The sequence below is a fragment of the Ursus arctos genome, unplaced genomic scaffold (assembly GCF_023065955.2).
Source record: "Ursus arctos isolate Adak ecotype North America unplaced genomic scaffold, UrsArc2.0 scaffold_23, whole genome shotgun sequence".
Lineage (NCBI taxonomy): Eukaryota > Metazoa > Chordata > Mammalia > Carnivora > Ursidae > Ursus > Ursus arctos.
In genome coordinates, this window is record NW_026622908.1 from 29,308,745 (window position 1) to 29,325,533 (window position 16,789).

The 16,789-nt window shown below is 48.6% G+C and overlaps 1 protein-coding gene across 1 annotated transcript; it reads left to right on the top strand.

The window, feature by feature from the left end:
* Nucleotides 1-6,099: 6,099 nt before the first annotated feature.
* Nucleotides 6,100-16,193, top strand: ACCSL (1-aminocyclopropane-1-carboxylate synthase homolog (inactive) like). Its single transcript, XM_026512075.4, has 14 exons — nucleotides 6,100-6,650; nucleotides 7,930-7,989; nucleotides 8,440-8,510; nucleotides 8,892-8,961; nucleotides 9,192-9,258; nucleotides 10,186-10,283; nucleotides 10,520-10,597; nucleotides 11,004-11,104; nucleotides 12,178-12,267; nucleotides 13,033-13,078; nucleotides 13,172-13,313; nucleotides 14,626-14,768; nucleotides 14,855-15,008; nucleotides 15,779-16,193. The coding sequence occupies exons 1-14, from the start codon at nucleotides 6,135-6,137 to the stop codon at nucleotides 15,859-15,861; spliced, it is 1,719 nt and encodes a 572-aa protein (XP_026367860.2). The 5' UTR covers nucleotides 6,100-6,134; the 3' UTR covers nucleotides 15,862-16,193.
* The last annotated feature ends 596 nt before the right edge of the window (nucleotides 16,194-16,789 follow it).

The window sequence follows — 16,789 nt, forward strand, 5'->3', positions numbered from 1 at the left end:
TAGATCGTCAGCCAGTTCTCTAGTATCTGCCAGGCAGACAGTAGTAATCTGTAGGTAGCAGACCTCCAAATTCCCTTGCCCTAACTCTAGTTTCTTTCCCTGCCTAATATTCTCAGCCAAGACCCCTGGTACCATGTTAGATATTTAACAGTGACAATGGGTGGCCTTTGCTTTTTTTCGGGAGTTCCAACCTTGCAGAGTTTCCTGATTGAGTAGGAGGCTGGCTTTTTGGCTGAGAGGTTTCTAATGTTAAAGAGATATCCATTCATCTTATGGTCTAAGTCAAGAATGGGTGTCTGATTTTGTCAGTCTTGTTAGTGTCTATAGATCAAGTGATTTTTATCCCTTTAGGATCTGTTAATGAGAAGTTAACTTAAATCCGAGACTGACCCATCCTGTCATTTTCTGTGTGATCCTATTTGGTCATAAGGTTATGTTGTGATGCTGTCGGATTCTGTTTGCTAAATGCTATTCCGCTTTTAAGTACCAATAATCTAATCCTAGGGGAGATTTGGCCATAGTTCTTCATATAAACTTTATCAAATCAGTTATTTATAAAATGTAGATCTTTTCCCTTTTCTCTAGAATAGTTTACATAGCACTGCAATAATATTCTCCTTTAAATATATGTAGCGTTCCTGATGAAACTGGCCCAGGTACTTTTTTAGGGAATTAGTTCTTTGATAACTTCTATGTAAATTGTTTTGACTTTCTCATCTGGGATTAGGATTAATAAACTACATTTTTAACCTAAATTATCCATTTCATTCAGACTTAAACATTCTCTATATGTGGGTTTTTGTTTTTGTTTTTGAGAATTGGCTCTTCATTTTTTCCTGCTATAAATAATTATGTAAATACACTCCCGTGTACTTGCTCCTGACCCCATATTGGTCTTTCCACTCGATGGGCTAGCATTGGAAACAAACTTCACTTTGCTATTTATATCCTAACGGAGTTTTAAATTAGTTACAGCTGCATTTTAAAAACCCAGTTCCTTAATATAGTAAAATTCCTAAGTGTACAGTTTGAACTATGACAAATGGTTAGACCACTTCATCAAGTTCTAGATCACGTCATCTCCCCAGAAAGTTCCCTGCACCCCATTATGGTCCGTTTCCCAACTCTCTCCCTGGGCAACCACTGTTCTGATTTTTATCGCTCTTGAGTACTTTTGCTCATTCTATAAGTAGAACTGTACAATATGTACTGTGTCTGGTGTCTTTCACTCAGTTGGCCTTAGTTTTTAAAGGCAACCCTACTTGTACAAATTAGTAGTATCCTCCACACAAATCCAGTTCCTCTAGGGGGAGGAATTGGTACTGCCTAACGAAATACTGATGCTTCCATGGCTGCAGGATTCTAGGTTGGGAGCTATTTTCTTTCTGTATATTGAAAATAAACATTTCATTGTTTCAGGTTTCCACTGTTGGCTGAAGTCAGCTTCTGGTCTATTATTCCTTTAAGGGTAACTTTTTTTTTCTTGGCTGCTTTTGAGATGTTTGCTTTTTGTAGATTACATATATATATATATATATTATCCTATGAATATATACATATATATATGTATATGTAGATTTCTTTATTCTAATTTGCATTTGTTGGGCTTCTTGAATCCATGCGTTGCTGTCTGATTATTTGGCACTGATAAAACATCTTATTCAGATTGCTTCTGCTCCATTTTCCTCTTCCTTTGGGACTCCAAATGCATATGTATATGTATATTTTAGATTTTCTCATCTTCTCTTAACTTTCTTTTGTGTCTTCATGTCCCATTCTAGAAAGTTTCTTCAGCCCCTTCTTCCAGGTCACTAATTTTCTCTTTACCTATATCTAATATGATGATAAGCCCTTCCATTGAGGCTTTTCAGTTTTGGTCATTGCATTGTACCCTCTAGAATTGATTATCAAAAGGACAGATCTGAAAGAAAACAATTTCCAATCTGCCAGTTCTCAGACTTGGGTTTTTATCTCCTAGGATGGAAAAGTGATGATTTTACAGTCTACTTTTAGTAGCTGGAGTCCAGTTAGTCTTTCTGTTGTCTGCACTGATCTTACCTCATGCTGTTTGTCCATGTGTCTGGATTTTGTGTCCTGGACACTGTATTTGAAAAGTGATCCTCTGAGAAATGCAAGTCTAAGGTAACCACTGCCAGAGTATTTATCAGCTTCTGCCCAGGAATTTCAGTCACGAACAATACAGGAGGACAAGGTTGTTGGGTGAAGTTAATCCAACTGCAGAAATTGAGATCTCCTGGGCATTATGACATGAAGGCCGGCTGCTGTCCATGCAGGGACTGGTTTTCAGCCAGCTTACTCTCCTTCCCAGAAGTCTGGGCTCAAGTGCAAGGTCAGAGGTTTAAAATCGTGACTGTCTGTGGGACCGTGGAAGTGACTCCTATCATTAGGCTTCAGTGTTCTCACCTTGAATTGAGGTATCTTCTTATCTTACATATGGAAAAACGGATGCCCAGACAGGGCAGATAATTCTTGCAACAGGCTACAATTGGTGAGTAGGAACTCTAAAATATAACTTAGGCTCTTCAAGGCTATTTTTACCTGAGATTTCAGTTTTGTAACTTGGTTGAGGGGTCTACCTTCCCAACACCTTGCTTCCCACACGCATGGAGACTCTGCAATCCTTATCATACTTATCATAATAAGAAGGAAACATCTGAATTAGTTCAGAGGACTGGGATGACAGAGGAGCCTGGTACATGGCAAAGGGAAAGAAGGTTGGAGGGCAAGACAGAGCTAGAAGAGCTTGTAGGGTAGTAGGAAAAGTGACATCAAACATTTTCTGCTATAAAGGAGCTCCCCATGTGCCAGCACTGCACACAAACAGGAGAACTGCTTGTTCCTAGCTCATTTTCCATGTTCACTCCTTCTCAGCTTCTCCTGTTGGTCAGCCTTTTCAGAGGGCTGTTGCCATCTGCTTGGCTGGTTCTGAGACACAGCTTCTAGCTGTTCTAGAAGGCCCCCAAGCGTGACTCAACAGGTAGATGGTTGGGAGCTGGGGAAGACTGAAACCAAGGGTCCGTACAAAAGGACTAGAGGAAAGTGTTGGTGTCCCCTATTACCAGACAATTTAGGGACATTATTGCCTTTGTGGGCCAATGTCTTTCACAATAGACTTTTCCTTGGCAGAGGCCTAACTGCCAGGTTTCCTCCTGGCCTGGCCACATACTCACTTCCTTATTAGAAAATACATTTTGCCAAGAAAATACACTTCTTGGGCACCTGGGTGGCTTAGTCAGTTAAGCATCTGCCTTTGGCTCAGGTCATGCTCTCAGGGTCCTGGGATTGAGTCTCGCATCGGGCTCCCTGCTCCGTGGGGAGCCTCCTTCTCCCTGTCCCCCTTCTTGTGCTCTTTCTGTCAAATAAATAAATAAATCTTAAAAAAAAAAAGAAAATTAAAGAAAATACACTTCTTTCGGGTACTTGCCTTGGCACCTACTTGTTGTTCCATAAGCCTGTCTGAGAGGTTCTCATTCCACCTGCTGTAAGCAGCCTTTCTCCTCCAATGGCTTGTTGGGCCACACTGGCCTCTGGTTTCCCTACCTGATCCTGATTGCTATTTTCTTTGGTCCTAGAGTCCCTGGCTGAGAGGTGGGTAGGTGGAGCAGAATCGTGGATCCTTGGTAACATCAAGGACTTCCGGGGCAAGAAGTCCAAAAGAACCCCCTAATCCAGCCTGAATTGGAATTAGGGCTTAAATTCTGGGGCCATGCACTGGTCTAGTGGATACTACAGAGCGGTGGCATCTTTGATTTTGTTATTAAGGTGACACAGGACAAGACCTTCAGTATGTGAGAGCCCACCTCTGGAGGAAGGCAAACTTCTTGCCCATTGAAAAGAGATCTTGTCCACCATTGTGGCCCTTCCCACCAGCACTCCCCAGGAACAACAGGGATGATAAACACCACTGTTTGGAAGGGAAAACCACAGGAATCTCTCTTGACCCTTAACTACCCTGCTATGCTTTCCAAGTATGGATCTCCCTTGACTTAGAAGGGGGTTATGTAATGATAAACCCATTACTAGTTGAAAATGCATTTAATTAATATGCCTAAACTACTGAACCTCCTAGTTTAGCCTAACCTACCTTAAGTAGGCTTAGAACACTCACACTAGCCTACACCTGGGCAAAATCCTCAAGCAGTCTGTTTTGTAATGAAGTGTTGAATATCTCCTGTTATTTATTAAACCCTGTACTGAGGGTGAAAAGCAGGAGGGTTGTCTGGGTCCAGGAGAGTTGTAAGATGGTTGTTGACCTTCGTGATCGCGGGGCTGACTGGGAGCTGCAGCTCGCTGCCGGTGCCCAGCATCACCAGAGGACCGTACCGCATACCCCTGGGCCAGGAAAGAATTCAAATTCAAAATCCCAAGCACAGTTTCTACTGAATGCATATCACTTTTGCACCATTGTAAAGTTAAAAAAAAAATCATAAGTTGAACCATCCTAAATGGGGGGATGTCTGTATCTGGAAGGACCGTGTGACCTACCCACCTGCAGGGTGGAGTGCTCCATTACAATGACCCTCCTACTCTTAAGGGAGGGAGTTTGGGCCAGAGCAGAGCTTTCGCTTGTGGAACAAAGGGTTAGTCTAGGCATGAGGGCTTATGTTTGTTCTATTTCTTTCTAAACAGTATGCATGTTCCTGATGCTGGTGAGGGAAGTTCTTTGTATCACTGTTGAAGAGAGGTTGGCACCCTAAGTCAAGACTTGGTAGACTTTGTCCAATGGCTGCATCTGGTCGTTGTTCCATCTTCTATAGCCGAGTCCTCAGTTATGGCTCCTCCCTTCGTGGACTTTGCAACATCCCCGTGGTTGTACCTCTCCTACTAGTTACCTATGTGCCAGGCACTGTGCTAATGATACCGTGATGAAGGCTGACCCGGGGAGATCCTGAACAAGGAACAGTGTTAAGTGTCATCAAGGGGAAGGACCGGGTGCTCTGGGAATACCAGAAGCACACTGAACATGGTTGGAAGAGGTTGGGCAGAGTGTCCAGAATTTGGATTCTTTGAGGCTTTACAAAGGTGTTTCTGAGGTCCTACCCATCATTTTGACTTCCATCAGAGGAAAGGGTGGTTTGAATCCTTAGAAGCTCTCAAAGTCTCAGGAACTTGTTAGAACTGAAAATTCCCAGCCCACACCTACTGAATGAAAGTCTGGCAAGGAGGCCTCGCCACCCCTGTCCTAGAAGTCCTCCAAGTGACTCTGGTGAAGTTTGAAGTTCAAGAACCACATATCCCACCTGTGGTTACTAGTGGGAGCAGGTTGAAGGTATTTATAAGGAAGTGACACAAGGAAGGAATGCAAGGACCGAGCTTTGAATATCCGGTATGGCCAACCTAGAAGAAAAGATAAAAAGAAGTGCTGATGTTCTAGAATAAGGGATAACAAACTCTTTCCGCACAGGGCCGGATAATGAATATTGTAGACCTTGTGAGGCATCTAGTCTGTGTCCCAGCTATTCCACTCGGCTATTGTGGCATAAAAGCAGCCAGAAGTGATACATAAACAAACAAATGTGACCACGTTCCCATCAAACTTTATTTACAGAAAGAGGTAGCTGGATTTGGCCCTTGGGCAGTAGTTTACTAATCCCTGTTCTAGCAGAATAATTTACTCAGGCTTTTTATTTTCTTTCTGTCTGGGTCTCCCCGTCTCTCCCCGTCTCTTCTTTCCTTCTCTGTCTCCCTCCCTCCCACTCCCTCTTTCTTTCTCTCTGTCTTCAAAATCCCTTTTTCTTAGAACCCTGTAAAGCAGGAATTGCTCTAACTGAGGCATCGGTGGAGACCCCAGAGCCAACCTGTTCAGTGTCCCCTTTTTCTCAACGTAGGCCCTAAAGCTTTTTCTCAGAACACATTTTAATGTCCTGTAAATACAGTGCTCCAGTGTCTGGGCTTGGGGCCACTTAAGCATTGCCCTTGAATGAGTCGGTTATTCTTCCAGAACCAACGTGGGCCTCTACCCGATTGTGGAAGTAGGAGGGGGCAGTGGGGAGCCGGAGATCAGGCCTGAACCTGAGGGTCAAGGCGAGTAGACTTTGCTGCAGCACATGGTCCCCCTCTCTCTCTCTGCAGGTTCCAGCCAGCCTGCTGAGGCCGAGACAGAGCCCCAGAGCATGAGTCACCGGTCAGACACCGTCCATCTGCCCTGTGGTCAGATGAGGGGTCAGGGCCTCGGAAACCAGGGCACCCACACCCAGCCCGTGGAGGTGATGCTGCACATGAAGGGGACCCTCGAGAAGCATATGGTGCAGCTGGTCGCCATGCGCCAGCAGCAAGACCTGGTGCCGGAGGAACAGAGGCGTCATCAGGCCACCGGGGAGCAGGAAGCCCTCCTGGACAGCCTAATGTACCAGTTGGTCAACCTCCTCCAGTCTGGGGCTGCAGGTGGCCTGGGGCTCCAACCGTCTTGCCCTTCCCTGGATGTGAGGGGTGTTGTCGGAGGTGGGCAGCAGGCCCAATCATCCAGGTGGCCTGACCAGCCGGTTCACCAACGGAACGATCCTGAAGCGACATTTGTCAGCCAGCACCTGTCCAACCGTGGGATTGACATCTCTGCCTTATTCCAGGCCAGCTTCCAGGATTACAAACTGTACCAAGGAGATAAATATGACGAGGACAAGAACACCTTGGTGAGGAGTGGGGGGGGGAGACACCTCCTTGAGGGCCCCAATCACTAGGATTGACTGAGTCCTGTGCCAAGTACTGGCCTCTCTCTCACTCTTCCTAGTTCCACGAAGTAGATGCTATTGTCATCTTTGCGATAAGGGAATGGGCACAGAAGCAAGGGGACAATGCCAAGAAAGTTAAGAGCTGTGTCTGGGTCCTCCCCACCCCCTCCTCCACGTGCATTCCCTCAGTCCCTGCTCTTGCCCATGAGGAGTCACTGTGGTCACTGTGATCACAGTGGTAAGCAAACCCGCCCTCATGGAGCAGAGTCCAGTGCTGAATGTAGCCCACCATCGGGAAAAGAACATTAGTAATAATAATAACCTCAGGGAAGTAAGGGGAGGCCCTTGGGTGGTCTGAGGTGTCTTAAAGGCTGAACCAGCCAACCATGTGGTGGGGGTGGTGGGGTTGGGAGTGGGGGGGCAGTCTTCCAGGTAGGAGGAACTACAGGGATGAAAGCTTTAAGGTGAGAAGGGCTTGGAGTGATGGGGAAATGAGGCTCCTGGGGCTAGATTAGGGAACGTGAGTGAGGTGACGAGAGCTGTGAGCTGTTAGGATGGTGACATTAGGCTAGGGAGCCAGGGAGAGGCTCCCAGCAGGGGAGGTTCACAACTGCTCTCTAGCCAGCGGGTGGAGGATGGCCCGAGTCGTACCTTCTTTTCTGTTTCTAGCTAAGCAATATGTGGTCAATGGCCATCTACTTTTTCTGGGGACCAACGGAGTCCAGTATCTCCACTGGACTCTGAAGAACCACTATGTCCTCCAGGAACGTGAAGGGGCCTCACGTGAAAGTGCAACTGGCAGAGATGGGCACGCGGCAAGCCCTGGGGTCAAGCAGGTGGGGTTCTGCCCATGGCCGAGCTCACGGGGCCAGTGGGGTGGTCCACCTGTCTGAGCCACACTCTCTTCAAAGCGAGGATCATACTAGAACCTTTTCCTTGGGAGTTGTGAGAAGGAAGGCCATTGCATGAAGCCCTTCGTCTGGGGTCTGGCACAGCATAAGAACTCAGCGACTGCTCCCTGGTATAGAAGTACTGTGTGGTTCTAAAGGGGGAAATTGCAAGCTGTACGATTTTTGAGCCTGTGGCAAGTTTTCTAACACTTGAAGCTGTTAAACATGGAGTGAACTGCCTAGTGGGGCAGTGAGATTTCCATTTGAAATCATCTGAGTACTTACTAGAATGTTTAAGGAGGTCCCTATGCGTCAGGGCAAGTGGCCTGATCGAGTCCTTCCATCTCCAGGGCTTCATTAACCTTGGCATCAGTGAGAATAAGCTCTGCCTTGATCTGATGACTGAAAGGGTAAGCCAAGTCTTGGGCTGTGCTGGGGCCCACCGTTGGGTCCAGTACCCCTTGAATGTTTCTTAGCATGTGGTAGATACAGGAATGGGACTTAGGAGTTTAAGGAAGGGAGTGGGGAAAAAGCTTCTTGAATAACACATCTTACCTCCTGGCTTACTGTGTTTCGGGGTGTGCTCTGGATGGGCATATGGTGGGTAGGCTGCCAAGGGAGCCTCTGGCCCAAGTGTAAGGTTGGGGAGGTTGTCCAATACCCCTTAGTGAATTCTCTTTGTGTAACCTATGACCAGAAGATTGGGGCCTCCATTCATGAAGGGGCATGTTGCATGTTTCCCTATTCTTCTTCTGTAAGGCCCTGGGTTGTAGGGTGAACACCCATATGCATCCTAGTGGTAAGATAAGGCCTGTTGGTCTTCCCTGGTCTGGCTGTCCTCACCCTCTCTTTGTCAACAGTTGAGTCAGAGTGACATGAATGTCATTGAGGATGTCCTGCTGCAGTATCCTGATTGGTCAGGGCAACCATTGTAAGTAACTTCCAAATCTCAAGTCTCGTAGCCCCCGGATACCTGTTCTCAGGGAGGGAAGGACCCAGGGCGCCAGATTCTTGGTTGGCTGCCTCTCTATTTCTCTGGGTAACAACTTCTAGAAAATGTCTAGAGTGAAAGCTCCTCAAGAGGGAGCCCGGTGTGGTAGAAATAGCACTGCCCTATAATTCAAAAGGCCTGAGTTCTCGTCCAAACTCTCACACTTATCGTCTGCGTCACCTGGAGAGTTGATAGCATCAGTCAGTATCCCTGTGACATGAGGTTGGTGCCTTGCTCTTTGGAAAAGACTGCAGCCTAGACCTTGACTAAGGAAAGGCCCCTGGGCCTGGGCACCACACAGTCTCTCTGGTCTACCCACAGCCTGCGGGAAGAGGTGGCCCGGTTCCTGACCTACTACTGCAAGGCGCCTGCTCGGCTCGATCCAGAAAATGTGAGTCCACTTTCCAGCCTCACTGCCATCCTGGTAGAGGGCTGGATTCTTAGGGGACTCTCTGCATTTTCTAGAACCAGCAGAGGCCCTGAGGGCCAGGGCAGAGCCAAGGCCAGTGGGTTCCAGATGAGGTTCCTGGTGCTTGTCCCTCCTTGGGGGAAGGAGACAAAGGGGGTGGACCTTCTTACATGGGGACTGGTGTTTGACTTCTGCCTTCTGCGCATCTTCAGGTAGTCGTTCTAAATGGCTGCTGCTCTGTGTTCTCCACACTGGCCATGGTTCTGTGTGATCCAGGTGGTAAGTCAATGGGCCCTACTTTCCCTCAGGAAAACAGCAGCACATGGGCAATGGTCCTTAGGGAAGAAGAATATCTTGACTCAAAGGCCTTTCCCCTAAAGTGCTGGCACTTCTAGCCTGATTAGAAGATCTTCCTACTATTCTGTAGGAGTGACGGATTTGGGTCCCCATTTAATGTGGAAGGAAAACATGGAGCAGTCCTCAAGGGACGTATGCCTCAGAAAGAGCGACAGTTGGAGCCAACTCATTATATGATTGGCTGGGCTTCCGGACTCAACTCCAGTACAGAAAGCCCTGGTAAACTGGCTTAGACCAGTTAGATTTCCAAACTCCTATCTTCTCTACCACCCCTGCTCCAAAAGGCTAATTAGTTCTAGATCAAATAAGGCTGAGGGATCTGTTCTCCGTCTCCCTCTTAACAACACCCGAACAAGAGTCTCCAGTCTTAGCTCTGGCTCCACGGGAGGAAGGTGCCCAGATGGTCAGTTTCACTCAAAGGAGTAGGCCCTTGGCTAACTCATCAATGAGGCCAAAGGAAGGGGAAGGAAAGAACCCAGGAGCTCACCAGGTGCAGGTAGCCTGAGCCATGCAGAGAGAGGAGCGCCCTCTCTGGGCACGGACCTCAGCCTCTAATATTTGGACGGGAGCAGGTAAGACTTGCCGGATGACTAGTGCTCCACGCGCTAGCGGCCCGTTTGGGTTTGTAACCTGGATCCCGAGCCGTTCATGGCAATATTCTTCCCCTTCTCCTTCTGTAGTGTTCCCCAAATAGCATTTATAAGAATGTAACTTTTATAGAGCCTGAGGCCAAAAATTAAGCCCCAAGTAGGAGGGATTGCCAAACTAACCTCTCTGTCTGTAGTGTTGCTACCGGTCTGAGGTAGAGAGACCCCGGACTGACAGCATTTTGTCTCCCTGTGCTTCTAGAGGCCTTTCTGACCCCCACCCCCTTCTATGGTGGCTTCGCCTTTAGTTCCCACCTGTATTCGAAAGTTGAGCTGATTCTCGTCCACCTGGACAGTGAGGTCAGAATGGGGCCCCTTCCCCTGCTTAGCCTACCAGTCAATGGAACATCCTAAGGGCATTTGGAAGGTGTAGGGGACCTTGCTCTCTCTCCTCCTATATAAGCGTCCGTGGGGGGAGGATGGGGAAATTAGGGCAAGGAGGGCTGTGGGACGGCAGCCCTGGGTGTGTAGAGGAGCGAGGGCTGGGGCGTAGAGGCTCTCAGGTAGGCAGTGCCCAGGCCGTGTTTGTCTTCCAGAGCACAGCTGCACATCCCCGTCTGTTCCAGCTCACTGTGGACAAGCTGGAGCAGGCTCTGCTCGAGGCGACACTTACAGTAAGGAGGGCCCCATGTCTTCGGGTGGGCGCTGCTGCCCCTGAGAGGGGACATCGTTCTCACCAAGGTGTTGTGTGCTCCTTCTTTGGAAGAGGCAGTGTCCCAGGGTCGTGTCCCCCTAGGAGCCCTGAGCCTTGTCTCTGGGGCAGCCCCCAGAGCTCCTCCTTGCTCCCCCCCTGTGGGCAGTAAAGAGCTGTATGTTCCTGATCCTACCTAAGTTGCTGAGATCCCAACTAAAGGCCTTGGGAAGGTGTCTAAAATTGGGTGTCCTGACTTGACCTTCGGCTGAACTTGAGGTAGATGTGAAGGACCTGTTGTGTTCACTTCAGTGATGTTTTTTGGTGTTTTGTTTATTTGGGGGTTTGGGTTTTTTTTTGTTTGTTTGTTTGTTTTTTTGTTTTTTTAGGGGAAAAAGGTCAGAGGCCTCATACTAATCAACCCTCAGAATCCTCTGGGAGATGTCTACTCCCGAGACTCACTGAAAGAATACCTGGAATTTGCCAAGAGGTAGGAGTTTCAGCCCTTGAGACTAGACGAAGTCCCTGAACGGGGTTCCTGTCACTCATGGCCAAGAAGTCAGAACCAGATGTAACTGACCCCAATATTTTTATTGCACAGTATACTTTGCAAAGCTTTGTACAACTCACTGCAATTGAAGTGAAAGAAAATGTGCCCACGTGCTTCAACCAAACTTTTTTTGCCATTTTTGCCTCCCCCCAGGTACAGACAACTACATAACAATTATGATCTGGTTTTGTTGCTTTTCCTCTTCTTGTCACATAACCACTTTCTCTTGGCATCCGTTTCCCAGCTACCTGGCCTGAGGTGGCGAGGAAGCCAGACTCTCAGACCCTGTGGGGTGAAGATGTGTCCCTAAAGAACCCTCATGTCCCCTTCCCACGAACACATTAACATCAGTTATCTCTGGAGTCCTGAAATAGCCCTATTGGTTAGCGGTGCTAATCTCCCATTTTCTAGAAGAAACACACTTATCCAAATTTCATAACTCTAGTCCAGACAAGTTCATGGCAGCGCATGAGGACAAAAGGAAGAATGCTGGTAGTGTGTGGGCTGGAATTTGACAGAACTAGGTTCAGATCCCTGCTAATTGAGGGAACTAACTTTGTCTCAGAAACGGGTTCTTCATCCATAAAAGTGAGATACCAGCACTGCTTCGGAGGGCTGTTGGGGGAATAAACACCATGACCTGTGTTAGTACTTAGCCCACTTAATGCCACTATTCAATCCGGACACTGGGTGGGAGCTCCTGACTATACCAGACGTAAAACTCTTTGGGACACGAAGCCCTCCCCGTTGCATTGGTCTCTGCTTGACAGCTGAAGCATTAGATGTTCTCTTGAGTGTCTTTGGGTCCTATTCCTTCCTACCCCTGAGCCAGGTCTAAAGACCCCCCCTTCTAGTGTACCCCTGTTCTACCTTACTACGCCCCTTGGAAGGGTTGGATGCGCTGCCGGAGTCATATGAGTATCTGAACTGTATCCAGAGAAGCCCACGAAAGAAAAGGAGTTGAGATGAGAGGGAACCTAGATAATGTTCTCCCTCTTTTGCCCAACCTGCAGGTACAGCCTACACGTGATCATAGACGAGATTTACATGCTGTCTGTGTTTGATGAATCCATCACGTTCCACAGCATTCTGAGCATGGAAAGGTGAGTTTTTTGGCCTCAGCTGGAGTTGAGAATGCGAGCCATGAGGTTCCTGCTTTTATAGGGTGTGTTCATGGGCCATAAACTTAACGGGCTATGTGCTAGGAACTGGGGCTAAGTGCCACCGGGAGTGTGAAAATGAGCAAAGCATCCTCTTTCCTCCCAAGTGTCTTTTTGCAATTCTGTTTTGCACATGAAATAACTTGAAGGCAAGGTAGAAAGTGCACTGTCACACGTCTACATAAAGCCCCACCGAAGGTCAGGGTAGGAACTTCTTGATGAATAGTGCATAGGGAAAGAAGAGAAATAGGGCAGAACTTTCTTAAGGTTAGCGTGTGGCCCTAAGACAGGATCCCAGCAGCCAAAGCAAGGCAAGGCCATGCCTGGCAGAAGGAACAGCTTTACCCAAAGTGGGGCAGTTAGAAATAGGTGAGCACATTTTAGGAACAGTGGGTGGCCCACGTGTGTGTAGAGCTGATTGCCAAGAAGGTGACTTTGGACCAGCTGCAGGAAGGCCATGAGCCAGGCCGAGGGGCCCAGACTTCATTCAGTGGGCACTCGGGAGCTGTCCCATCTAGTTCCCCAAGGATACCTTTTGCTGACTCCTTGGCTGTTAACTGGGGCAACTGTTTCTTGAACTTTGGGCCTCATAGGCTCTTATGTCTAGGAAGGACCTCAAGTCCATTTTCCTCTCTTGCCCTCATTGACCCCAAGTCTTCATCCTTTCAATATGTCTTCATAACCTTGATTGTACTATCTCCTTTCCAGTTTGCCCGACCCCAACAGGACCCATGTGATCTGGGGCACCAGTAAGGTGAGCCCTAGCTCCCTGTCTTTGGGTGGGAAAGGAAAGGGGGCCAGGAGGTGGGCACACCAGGGATTCCTTCCCCTACTTCTTTTCCTCTAGGATTTCGGCATCTCTGGCTTCCGCTTTGGTGTTCTTTACACGCAAAACAAGAAGGTGGCCTCCGCTGTGAGCTCTTTTGGCTATCTCCACGGTGTCTCTGGCATCGCCCAGTACAAGCTGTATCGGCTGCTTCGGGACAGAGGTAGTGAGACTTATCCCAGGCTGGGATCGTGGCTAGGCCTCATGGCCATGGGGGAGTTCCTGGGTCTGCTTGGGCCGCTGACATACCTCAGATCCACTGAGACCCTGTTTGTGCCTTGGGCTTAACGGTGGGGGACAGGAAGTTTGAAGGTGGGCAGGATGCAGCTCAGCTCGGGCAGTAGGGCACAGAGAGAAGACAGAGCTACTGGTCTAAAACACAGATGGGCTTTCATGTTCAGCTGCTTGGGAGCTCGTGCTCTGCCTGGAAAGGGCAGAGGCAAATTGTTCTCCGAGGCTTGAAAGACAGAAACCAGTTTTTATGCAAAGGTTAATTTCCCTCCCCAATGCCTGGCTTGCTGCAGGCAGAGATTACCAGAAAAATGCCATGACTCCTCAAATACGACTTGACTTCATCTTCCAAGGTGGCCGAAGGAGAGCTGCCATCTGGGCAAGTTGGTGTGGCTAGATCTATGGCACCTGGATTCAGTTTCCTCCATGGATCACAAGTGAATCCCGGCTTCAGAGGAAACCTCCCTCCGCTCCCTCTATTTAATGCCATAGCCCAAACTTAGATAAGGCCCCCTTTCTTTAGTTCCCTATAACAGAGCAGATGCCAGGCTGGAGGATTTAAATGAAAAGCTGGGTTATAATGATACAAATTAATGTAATTTGATAATCTGGTTTAGAAACAATTTGCTTTCAGCTTTGGCAGGGGGAGAAGGGTCAATAGGAGAAATCCAACCAGATGGCTCCGTGCATGGTGCCCGGCCCTCTGATACATGGCAGAAACCAGGTTCCTAGCCCCTTGGACACGAGTCCTCAACCTTGGACACATGGGAATTATCTGGGGGAGCTTACAGGCTGATATATGGGCCCCATCCCCGAAGATTCTAGTTTAGATGATCTGCCTGCATATAACCTTGGCATCAGGACTTTTAAAAAGCTCCCCACCTGGTTCTTATGTGCTGCCAGCGCTATGAACAACGGGGCTAAGTCTCCCCAAGTGTATCTAGGTTTCTCAAAGTCCACTGTGTGAGGCTCTGAGTGTCTGTCCAGTTGGCAACAGCAGCATCTATCCCACTTCGGGGGGACCCCGACTTTTTGTATCAGGGGCATAAACCCAAGCAGAACATTCCTACTGGACTATTAAAAAGGTGTGTTGGGTATGGCTTTCATCAGCCCAGATAGAACACAGAGTCCGTCTTGGATAGAAAGAGCTGGCACGAAGCCCAGGTAGGGAGCATTTGATAAGGATCCGTACGGCAGATCTCTGCCACCAGAGCCGTGACCGCTGTCTTCCCCCACCCGTCCAGAATGGATTGACAGAGTGTACCTGCCCACCTACCGCTCCCGGCTGCAGAGAGCTCACAGATACATCACTAAGAAATTGAAGGCATTGGGGATCTCTTTTCTCAACCGTGGCTCTGGCCTCTACGTCTGGATCAACTTGAAAGTGGTGAGCTCTGGGAATGAGGCCCGGTATTCTTGGGCAGGCCTGCCTGCTGCGTCTTTGGCTCAGCTCTGTCCTTCGGCCTTCCCTAGTACCTGGATCCGTGCACCTTTGAGGAAGAGCGGCTGCTCCATCGCCGCTTCCTGGACAACAAGCTGATCTTGTCCCGCGGCAAGACCTACATGTGTAAGGAGCCTGGCTGGTTCCGCGTCGTCTTTGCGGATAAGCCCCTGCGGCTAAAACAAGGTGAGTGGTCCTGACCTCCCGATCCGGGCATCCTTCAGAGATGCCCCATCCACTCCTCTATCGCCCAATTCCTGGGTCTTCCTTTTTTATGGCCTTTACCAGCGTGTAGTGCCAGCCCTGCTACAGCGTCTGTTTCTACTTTCACGTCTTTGAGCTCCTTTGCGAACAGGAACCGATAGGCACTTGAGGAGCACTGTACCCTTTGGGTATCTGTTCTGTGCCTGCATTGAGCAGCGCACTGGGACTCTCCACTGAGAGGAAGTGGTACACTGCCCTTGTGGGGCTAGTGGTATGGCAGTAGGACTGTGGGGGTCCCTGCACGTTACACTGTGGGATTCAGATACTCCTCTGAAGGTTATGGAGATTCTGACCTTCATTTTGTCAATTTTCTATTGCATCTCACCACATGCCAGACACTGTTCTACTTCTGAGAATAGAACCATTGACGAGCGAACATTTATGTCACAGAAATACATTTTGGAGAATGGACTGGGCAAATAGAGGCAGATAGAAAACTTGATGAGGCCAAGCCAAAAGCCAGGGTACCGGATTTGATAGGAGAGCTGAAGGTGTCCGGCAGGCAGGTGCTGGGATGGTGAAGCTTAATGACAGCAGGTAGACTTGGAAATCCATCCCAGAGAAGGGAGGACTGAACTTCAGCATCCCTGAACGAGGGGCTCTGTGGTGGTCTGCCAGGATCTGGGGATGTCTGGGGCCCACCCGCAAACCCACTAAATCTTCGTTTCTCTGTCCCCGTTTGGCCCCTCTAGCCATGCACCGGTTCTACCAGGTGCTGGAGACGCAGAAGCTGGAGCTGAGAGTGAAACAACCGGAGAGTGCACAGTGCGAGTAAGTGGTCTGCCTCCCACCCAGCGGCTGCGGCCAGTCCCGTGCTCAGGGACTCCCTGACGTCAGCCTCTGGGCCAGAAGCCTGGGGTTTGGGCCTGGTGTGGTGACTGAGCCCGCAGTGGGCTCCTCCGGGAATGGGCTCCTCTGACCCAGTCATCAGCCTTCTCCAGCTGATCGTCTGTCGCTTTGGAAGCTTGGCATCTTTTCAGTCTTCGTTAGCCATTGTGTGTGTAGGTGAAATGTTTTTATGGGGGTTGGGGCAGGGGCTCACTGGGTTCTGATTTTGATGGTTTTATTTTTGTAGTCCGCATCTAATAAATTTCATGTTCTCTTAAATTCTAGGCTTGTTTTCTTTCTTTACATTCTTTGTATCGCCTCTGGGAGATGTTTTTTGTTTTTTGGGTGTTTTTTTTTTTTTTTTTTTTTTTTTTGGTCTCTTTTAAATTCTAAGGCAAGTTGTATGTGAAGAATCTTGTCCAGGGAATTGAGAAAGGCAGGACGAAGCACGTTCTAGGTGTCAGGATCCTATGGGACCTTGCGTCCCACGAGACCATGCCCACCTTGCTCAGGCGGGGCTGCGGCACAGGGTAAGGGTATAATTCCAGATGTTCCTTCTTCCAGATAAGAGTTCTTTCCACTTGCGCTTTTTAAAAAGGCTTTATTAATTAAAAAAGTTTTAAAGTATTTTATTTATTGGAGAGAGAGCACGTGAGTACACAGGCGGTGGGGGGGGCGGCAGTGGGAGAAGGAGAAGCAGACTCCCCACTGAGGAGGGAGCCCGATGCGGGGCTCAATCCCAAGACCCCAAAATCATGACTTGAGCTGAAGGCAGATGCTTAATTGACTGAGCCACCCAGGCGCCCCTCAAAAGGCTTTTAAAATCAATCTCCAGTGATAAGCCCGAGGTCTTCTGTTTTCTTCTCTAGTGTTTT